General features: G+C 43.9%; 1 protein-coding gene across 1 annotated transcript; it reads right to left on the bottom strand.

Annotated features, from left to right (window-relative positions):
• Positions 1-2,848: 2,848 nt before the first annotated feature.
• LOC140249669 (cytochrome P450 2K1-like) lies at positions 2,849-7,475 on the bottom strand. Its single transcript, XM_072331679.1, has 9 exons — positions 7,296-7,475; positions 6,557-6,719; positions 6,243-6,392; positions 5,155-5,315; positions 4,321-4,494; positions 4,014-4,155; positions 3,666-3,850; positions 3,298-3,439; positions 2,849-3,036 (listed from the first exon to the last, which is right to left on the bottom strand). The coding sequence occupies exons 1-9, from the start codon at positions 7,473-7,475 to the stop codon at positions 2,849-2,851; spliced, it is 1,485 nt and encodes a 494-aa protein (XP_072187780.1).
• Positions 7,476-9,703: the final 2,228 nt, after the last annotated feature.

Genomic DNA, 9,703 nt, shown 5'->3' on the forward strand with positions numbered 1-9,703 from the left:
CCATCAACCCATTACCACCATGCCCACTAACTGTGTCAGTGACACATTCATCTCCCTGCACAGCCCATTCCAATGCATTGCCACTTTTTTAGAGAAGAGATTCCAACCTGAATCTCCCCTGGTGCAACAACTTGAGGGAATGACTTCTTGTTCTATTGCTGTTACCTGGGAGAAGAGGCCGATCCCCACCTCAGTACAGACTTGTTTCAGGGAGTAGGAAAGAGCAATGAGGTTTCCCAAGCCTCCTCTTCTTGAGGCTAAACAATCCCAGTTCCCTCAGACGTTCCTCTTAAGACTTGAGCTCCAAACCCCTCACAGCTTCATTGCCCATCTCTGACAAATCTCCAGGGCCTGAATGTCTTTCTTGTAGCGAGGCTACCAAAAGTGAACACAGCACTTGAGGAGAGGCCTCACCAGTACTGAGTACAGGGGGATGATTACCTCCCTGCTCCTACTGGCTGCACCATTTCTGATACAAGACAGGATGCCACTGGCCTTCTTTCCCACTTGAGCACACTGCTGGCTTATGTTCAGCCAAGCATCAACCTGCATCCCCAGATCCATTTCTTCCACACAGTCTTCCAGCCACTCTGCCCCAGACCTGTAGCGTTGCTTGGGGTTGATGTGACCAAAGTTCAAGATCTGGAATTTTCTTTACTTGAACTTTATACAATTGGCCTCAGCCCATCAATACAGTTTATCCAGGACTTACTGAAATGCCTTCCTACCCCCAGGCAGGTCAACACTTCCTCCCAGCTTGGCGTCGTTTCCAAACTTATTAAGGGTGCTCTCGTGACCAGCTGTCAGCTGGATCTAACTCCATGCACCACCACTTTCTGCACTCAGCACTACAGGCAGTTCTTTATCCAGCAAAAAGTGTACTATCAAAGCCATGAGCAACCACCTTCTCCAGGAGAATGCTGTGGGAGACAGTGTCAAAGGCTGTACTAAAGTATAGACACGCTACATTCACAATATGTTCACAGGAAACCTCTGGTGTTCAAGTTCATACTCATTGCCTTTTGTACTGGCACTGGACACCATCGAGCAGAGACTGACTACATCCTCTCTGCACTCTCCTTTCTAGTATCTATGGACACTGATGAGACTCCCTCCAGTATGCCCATGTCTCTCTAGTACTGGGAGTTCCAGAAACTGGCACATCACTCTGGCTATGACCTCACCAATGCTGAGAAGAGGAGCAAGTTTATTTCCTTTGACCTGTTGGTGCCTGATGCAGCCTACGATAGTTAGCCTTCTTTCCTATCCCTTCTTTCACTCAGAGGGTGGTGATGCACTGGAACAGGTTGCCCAAGGAGGCTGTGGATGCCCCATCCCTGCAGGCATTCAAGGCCAGGCTGGATGTGGCTCTGGGCAGCCTGGGCTGCTGGTTGGTGACCCTGCTCACAGCAGGGGGTTGGAACTGGGTGAGTTTTGTGGGCCTTTTCAACTCAGGCCATTCTGTGATTCTATGATATGATTCTATAATGGCACTTTGTGTCTCATGATGAGCTAGGGGTCCACCAGGATCCTCGGGTCAACTTCTATGTAGCTGCTTTTCAGATCCCCAGCATAGAGGGAGAAATTCATGGGCCTGCAAGTGCAGGACTTTGTCCTTTTCCTTGTTGAACTTGAGGCACTTAACAGCCTATTTCTCCATCTACTTGATATCCCTCTGGATGACAGCTAGATCCTCTGGTATATCATTCACTCCTCTTAATTTTGTGCCATCAGCAATTTTTCTCAGGTTACATTCTGTCCCTTCATCTACATCATTAATGAAGTTGTTAATACTGGGTACAGTATTGATCCTCTATGTCTTACTGGCCCTGAACTAGACTTGGCACTACTGCCCACCACCCCCTAGGTCTGTTTGTTCAGCCCTTTGCAACCTCACTCACTGTCTCCCCATCCACACCATTTTTTATCAGCCTCACTATGGAGGTCTTAAGGAAAATGGTGTTTAAAGCTTTGCTTAAGTCCAAGAAGACCTTGTAGTTTTCAAATGTTCATTTGACTAAAAAGCTACAGCAGGGCTCTTTTATAAACAATTTGGAGGAGCCCAAACAGTGCCATGGGAGCACTGGTTTGCCCAGTTCCAACTGGAAAAATAGCACTGATTTGTTCCCGACGCAGACCTTACATTTCAGGTGCAAAACTGCTCAGTTTTGAAGACAACAACATTGGTGACAGTTTGATTTGAAATGGAGAATTTATTGTTTTCCCATGTTTTTCTAATTTTTATTAATGTACATATTATTCCATAGAAAATTAAATTAATTTCAATTTCCAGATGACGTTCTATCCTCTATGAGTCCTCTATGTGACTGCACTGAAGTTCTGCATTAGTGAACATCTTTCACTTATCTCACATTGAACTGTTCAGTTACGTTTCTATGTGTGTTTTTGCATACATTCAGGGCAGTGGTGTGGGGACAAAAAGTGTAATGGGTCATTTTCACTGGGCAGCTTGGGTGCAGCCATGCCGGAGGAAGAAAGTGAATGTCCTTGTGTGTGTGTATGTGAGATCTGTGCAACACCCTGTGAGCTTTGGCCACAGGTCTGGGCCCAGACTCTTTTCTTGAGCGGAACATGCAGCGGTGTAGGGATGGACTCATTCATCCTCACAGGAACCATCATCAATTTGCTCATTCAAGGAGTGGCAGGAGGTCAGGACTGCCACCTTTTGCAATGGTGGGTGACACAACTCTCACTATGAGTCAAGGTGTGCTTGGGCTAGAAATCACCTACTAGATTCAGAAGTACCAGACTTCCCTGGTAGGAGTAGAGGCAAACTAAGATATTTCATCTGAGCGTTCCAAGACAAGAAGGCAGCTGATAAAAGTCCCTAGGAACGTGATATTGCACAGACCTCATGAGTTACTGGGGCAATGACAAACCTAGTGGTGCCAGAGAGATCCAGGTCTGAGGGGGAAACTCCGGGAGGAGGCTGGAAGGTGAACCTCTGCAGGAGGCTGGTGAAGAAGAGGAAGAGCTCCATTTTGGCAAGAGTCTCACCGGCACAGATCCTCCGCCCTGCAATGAAATGCAGAATGGTCCATAAGAATCAGTGGGAGTTGTTTGTGTGTTTGTTTTCTTTTTCAGTTCTGAGGGGCTTTGAGCTTTAGGAGAGTGAATTCAGAGTTCAAGTCCAGTGGGTAAAGCTGAGATATTCAAGTTAGCATATGTAGGTGGAGAGAAAAGGAGAGGCAACCTCTGGGAAAAGTCTGAAATAACAGGTTCAGTGAGAAAGAAGTCCAGTTCCCTTCAGAGCTCATAGAGCAGAATAGAACAAACCTGCTGAAAAAGGCATGAAAGCATCCTTCTTTACAAACTTCCCCTCCGAGTTGAGGAAGTGCTCAGGGTAGAAGGAGCATGGTTTCTCCCACTGGGTTTTGTCTTGCAGGACGGAGTTGAGCAAGGGGATGACATAGGTTCCCTGCAAACCAAGGTAGAGCCGTTATTGCACTAACAGGGGTGTTGTTGGGAGCAGATGCTAGAGCTGAAGAAATATAACATATTAACATATTAAGAGGGTAGCTGCTGCTGAAGTAGCTGTGAGTACCACAGAGTGAGTGAGCATCCCTAGATGCAAGACCGACTAGAAAGGAAGAGGTGTCACACTGGAGATAGAGGGAAGGAAAGAAGTTCAGCTGGTGTCTTACTTTGGGAATGAAATAGCCTTTGATAGTGACATCCATGGTAGTCTCATGAGGCAAGTTCAGTGGCAGGATATTAGCAAACCTCTGGATTTCATGTACAACAGCATCTGTGTATGGCATTTTAGTTCGATGTTCGGTTCTTGGGGGGTTTGATCCGATCACTTGATCTATTTCTTCCTGCACTTTTTCTGTGAAAACAGCATATGGATCACACATACACTGTTCAAATCTCTCTTTCCCATGGTAGGAATAATGGGATAAGGAGAACTTGCTTTTTATTCAGCCCTGCTTGGGTGCAAGTCAAGGTGACTTGATGAGAAGAAAGCCACTGAATGCCCAGTTTCCACTTACTCTGAATTTCAGGATATTTCATCATGAGCAGAAGGCCCCAGCGCAAAGTGGTGGCTGTGGTATCCATGCCAGCTGTAAACAGATTTCTCACAACCTCGGTTAAGTTTTTATCATCAAAAAATGTCTCAGCCTTGCTCTTCTCCTGGAAAAAAAGAAAAGAAACAATATTGTTATCAGCCAGATAAATACCCAGGAAGGTATTTTTTCGTTTCAGAAAACACAGAAAAAAAGTCATACACAAACCACAGGGAAGGAAAGCTTGAAAGAAAATTGAGGTGGTACGAGGAGGCGGCTGGCATTCAATTACCTCTTGTTGTTTGACAAGAAAAGCATCGATGAAGCTCCTCTGGTCATTTGTGTCCAGGACTTTGAGATATTTTGTGAAAGTAACCTTGATAAAATTGTTGATTTCTTTTGTATTCTCAACAAAACTTTTGTTGGCCTTCAGGAAGAATCCAAGGATGGGGAACATATTGTACAGCTGCAAGATGGACAGAGGCAGAGGAAGAAAAAGCAGCTACTAAGTAGATGTACCACTATTCAAGAGTGTATATTAACAAAAGCCCTTACAGAAAATATCGTATAGTCTTATAATCTTGATGCAAAACACTCTTTACCCACTTTCTTCCCTTCCCATCTATGTAAAATTGTTAACATTTGCTCTCTCTTACATATTAGTCACTCTAGCTGATGGCCTAGAAATTCCATGTTTATGTATGTGTCTTTGGCATAATTTCCTACTTCTCCACTCTTGAACTTCTCATCCCTCCCTCTCCAACTCAGTTGAAGTTCAGTGTCTCAAGAGACATTTACAATTGAAGGGACAGTTGAAGACATTTCCATAGTTTTTACATTGTTCTTTGAATGGGAGATAGGAAGTCATGGGCAACTTCAATCACCCAGGGACACTCTCCTTTTATTCTATAGCATGTTCTCCAGTTCTTCTTCATGAAAGGAAGCTACCCTCCCCCAGACTAAGAGAAACCATATGTAGTACCAAAGGTCTGCTTCCTGCCATTTCAGGATGTATCTGTCATACACAAATAGATGAATTTCGGTGACCTGGAGTGTAGTAGATACACTGTTCTCACTCTGTGTTGTGCATGATTTTGAAGAGAAACATTCAAACTGTATGAATTACCGACACTGAGGGACTTCCAAAAAGCCTCAAATTTTCATTCATCAGTGACAGAAGTCTTTTGAACGTGGGGTCTTCATAGTCAAACCGCTTTCCAAACAATACGGATACAATGACATTAGCAACAGCAGAATTCAACAACTCGGTCATCTCAAGTGGCTTCCCTAGCAAAGGGAAAGATGGTACAAACAACACATTCAGTGGTTATTGTAATTAATTAAAATGTAACAATAGCATGTAGAGTCTTATTGAAGTCTGGGAAATGATAGGCACAGAGTTGGCTTATAAGAAAGATGGAGACAGATGTTTTAAAAGGGAATGTAGTGATTGGATAAGTAGTATTTTAAAGTGGAAACAGGGTAGATTTGGGTTAGATATAAAGAAGATATTCTTCACCATGAAGCTGATGAGGCAGTGGAACAGGATGCCTGGAGAAGCTTTGGGTGCCCCATCCCTGGAGGAACTCAAGGGCAGGCTGGATAGGGGTTCTGAGCAACCTGATTTAGTGGAAGCTTTCCCTGTATTTCCCAGGGAATTTGGACTACATTGTCTTTAGAGGTCCCTTCCAACCCAAGTCACTCTATCATTCTATGATTCCATTCTAAGTCTTGCTGTTGGTGACTGAATCTAGTGACAGATAATCCTGGATGATGTTGTAGAAATGCATAAATGAATCTTCTGTCTCTTACTTGAAGGCATTTTCCAGACATATGCCTCTAAGGGCAATTGATTTTTCAGACCAGATGTGCACGTCCTTGCAATTGCCTTCTCTGTTTCTCCTCAAAGTCTGTTATATATGGAGGTGCTGTACATGGAATAACAAGCCCTTTTCCTCAACTGTACTGTTTTGTATTAAACTCTGTGTTTGACTTCCAGTACTTCATAAAAGCTCTTCATTTACACACCAGGCAATTGCCTGGTAGAGAGACAAGGAGACAGACACAACTCATGTTACTCATCACAGCACTGATATTGGAGAATGATGTATCTCTGACAGAGGTCTGTATCTCTTCTTCCTTGATGCTTTGTATTCCTGAAAAGACCTTCTGAGAGAAGTCAGGTACATGCTATGAAGTTAAGAATTTCCTTACCCTTCTGTGACTCGATTACATCTATCAGGTATCCATACTCCTCTACAACATGATCTTCTATGGCCTTCTTTCCCATCCCGAAGTCTCGTAGAGTTGTAAGAGTAAATCTTCGCATCACTTTCCAGTTTTCTCCACGAGCAAATACAACTCCTGAAATGGAGAATTAAAACACATACATTGAGGTTTAAGCAAAGATACTTCATCTATACTGTGGTGGTTTCACACTGGTGGAATGCTGAGGTTCATCACGCTTCTCTTTCACCTGCGCCTCCTGAAAAGAAAAGGGGCAGAAGATATGAGAACAGCCCACTCACCTTTTCCTTTTCCTGTTTCTTCCACAATTGGTATTTTCGGTCTCCCAGCTAATGCATCTGCATGATTCACCAGAGCTTCCTTCACTGTGTCATATCCTGACAGCACCACCACTTTCCTCGGCCCCATCTGAACTGTGAAGACTGGGCCATATGTTTTAGACAGCTAATTGAAGGAAAAGCAAGAAGAAAAGGATGACATCTGGCATAGTGAAAAACACGTGCTTTTCAGCAGGCTCAATGTTCTTCTTCCCACACAGCACTATTTTCACCAGAGCCCTGGGGTTTCCTGCTAGCAGGTATGCAAGAATACAAAGGGAGTTGTTGTTTTTTTTTCCTAGCTTGCTCTGGGAAACCAGGAAGTTTTCTCCATCAAGAGAGAGGATCAAGAATTTGTTTGCTGCCAGTTTCCCAAAGGCTGAGTCCAATAAACAGCTCTGGTCTCCCCCCTAATTGTTTCAGCAGTCCCTGATAAAGTTTCTTTAATAAGAGGAGATCCAGGACCCCTCTCTTCTTGTTACCCTTGCCTGAAGAGAGATAACATTTCCTCTGTTCCACAGAAGTAGATCCGTTCTGCTGGAAGCCAATTCCTCTGCACTACACAGTATCATATGGTAGGAAGTTGCTGCAAGGAATACTATTATGTTTGCAATTTGCATGCCTGGAGATCTTTATAACCATTTCAAGAGGTCAGTGACCTTCTCAGACTGAGAGCTCTAAGGAAAGGAACAACAGAAGTTACCTGTAGCATTGTCTCGCCGAGTTTCTTTAGGTCCATGATGTGCAGATTTCCTATGATGGGTAAAGGCTGAGGTCCTGGGGGCAGTTTCACTTGGCTCCTCCAGAAAGGTTGTGTTTTCAAAATCAGCAGCAGAATGAGGACTAACAGCAGCCCCGCAGGAACAAGGCTGGCCCAATCCATTTCCTTTCAGCAGAGGCTTAACTGAAGAGATGGTAACTCAAGCAAGCTCCTATCAGTTGTTTCAAGCAATAATGGCACTTCTGCACCAAGAGGTGTAGAAATTGAGGGATGTGCTTCACTCAGAAATGCTAGAAGTGACAACGCTTCTGCAAATTTATCCTCATGAAATACCTACTAGGCAGTACCAATCGCGCTCATTTTATGCTCTCCTGGTTACTGTTTAACAAGATACGTCTCGGTTCGTGTTGTGCATTGGTAGAGGTGTCTGGGGGCACAAATGTAGCAAGGGCAACTCGAACTCTGCCTTGAACTTTGAGATTGAAACCAGCAGACCATAATGGACACACGGAAAACTAGTGAAGTGTGTTTGCCCAAGAGACGCAGGGGTCATCCCTTTCATTTAAATGCTCTGTTCTTAGCCACTGCTGTCTCATCATCCTCTTTAAAACTTCCAGACTTTCCTCAGGCAAAATAACCCAATGATCCCTAATCTTATCATCATAAAATTATATTCACAACTTTTAATACATCCACTAGCTCTTGTTCTCACTCCAGTTTTCACTCTTTGTCTCTAGTCTCACTTCACTTCCTTCACCCCTCTTCTATACTATTTATGTTCTTCCTCAGGTAGGTTGGACACCTAAAACCTTCTTGTCACTGCTGAGGTCAGAGTGCTCAGCTCTTGGAGGCCTTTACTCTGACACTATCTGATCAGTCTTTGTCCAGTTTGATGTCGATTGCCAAGCAAAAGATAGATAAGACTACAAAGTGAGGGACAAAACCTTCAGGTCCTAGAAGAGACAGAAATCTCTTAGTCTCAACATCCAGTTTTGGTGTGTGTTCTGTAGCTCAGTGAATGGTGCATCCACTGCAGTAAAGCAAAGGTACTTGGGTTTCTAAGCTCATGAGAGCCACAGCTAACTTTCTTTTGGACACAGGAGGAGGAAGAAATTCAGACTGCAGCTGTGTTACTTACTTTTGTCATCTGACAGTTTCTGGAAGAATGATAGAAAGAAGAGCTTGTAGGATTATCTCTGAGTTGAAAGCCAGGCCTGGTGGACATGGTTACTGAAGAAAGATGGCTGAAGCGCTGTCAGTGGCTCAATGTCCTGATGTAGATCAGTGACACGTGGGGTCCTTCAGGGATCAATACTGGAACTGATGCTCCTCAGTATGTTCACCAATGACATTAACAGTGAGATAGAGTGCACTTTCAGCAGTTTGTGGATGGTACCAAGCTGTGTGGTGCAGTCAATACATACAAGGGAAGAGATGCCATCCAGATAGAACAAAATAGACTGAGCAGTGGTCCCAGGTGAACCTCATGATGTTCAGCTACACCAAGTGCAAGGCCTACACCTGGGTCCCCATCAGCCTCAGTACAAGCTTTGGGACAAATAGATAGATAGAGAGCAGCCCTGCTGAAAATGAGCTTTGGGCACTGGTGGTTGGCAGCTGGGCATGAGCCAGCAATGTACCCTTGCAGCCCAGAAAGCTAACCATATCCTGGGCTGCATCAAAACAAGCATGGCCAGCAGGGCAAGGGAGGTGATCTGCTCTGCACTGGTGAGGCCTCACCTGGAACACTGCATCTAGATAAGAAGTCCTGGAGAACAGGAGAGACTTGGATCACAGAAATGATCCAAGGGATGGAGAACCTCTCCTAAGAGGACAGGCTGAGAGATATGGGGCTGTGCAGATGGAGACAAGAAGGCTGCGAGATGAACAGAGAGCAGCCTGTCAGTATCTAAAGGAGAGCTACAGGATAGAATGGGACAGACTCTGATAAAGAGTCTGCTTTGACAGAGCAAGGGGAAATTATTTCTAACTAAAAGAGGGGAGATTTTAACTGGATATAGGGATTTTTTATTTTATTTTATTTTATTTTATTTTATTTTATTTTATTTTATTTTATTTTATTTTATTTTATTTTATTTTATTTTATTTTATTTTATTTTATTTTTTCTAACAGGAGTAATGAAACACTTGTATAGGTTGCCTGGATGTGTGGTGCATTCCCTATACCTGGAAACATCCAAGGTCAGGCTGGATGGGACTCAGCACCACCTGCTGCCACTTGGGTCACTGGAGTAAAGGCCGGGTCATTTTGCTTTCTTGGATGATGCCCCATAAAACATTTAAAGCTTATATCCAACTGTGTGCTAATTGGTGTGTTTCTTCTGCACCTCTGCAAAGTAGGTAAAAAGGCACTGTGAGACTCATTCTTT

This window comes from Excalfactoria chinensis, chromosome 3 (assembly GCF_039878825.1).
Source record: "Excalfactoria chinensis isolate bCotChi1 chromosome 3, bCotChi1.hap2, whole genome shotgun sequence".
In the NCBI taxonomy this organism is placed as follows: Eukaryota; Metazoa; Chordata; class Aves; order Galliformes; family Phasianidae; genus Excalfactoria; species Excalfactoria chinensis.

Coding starts and splice junctions, on each gene's coding strand:
- LOC140249669 (XM_072331679.1), bottom strand. CDS start 7,475: ATGGATTGGGCCAGCCTTGTTCCTGCGGGGCTGCTGTTAGTCCTCATT. Junction 4,495..5,154: donor TTGGAAGTCCCTCAGTGTCG/GTAATTCATACA, acceptor TCCATCTTGCAG/CTGTACAATATGTTCCCCAT. Junction 3,440..3,665: donor AAGGCTATTTCATTCCCAAA/GTAAGACACCAG, acceptor CTTGGTTTGCAG/GGAACCTATGTCATCCCCTT.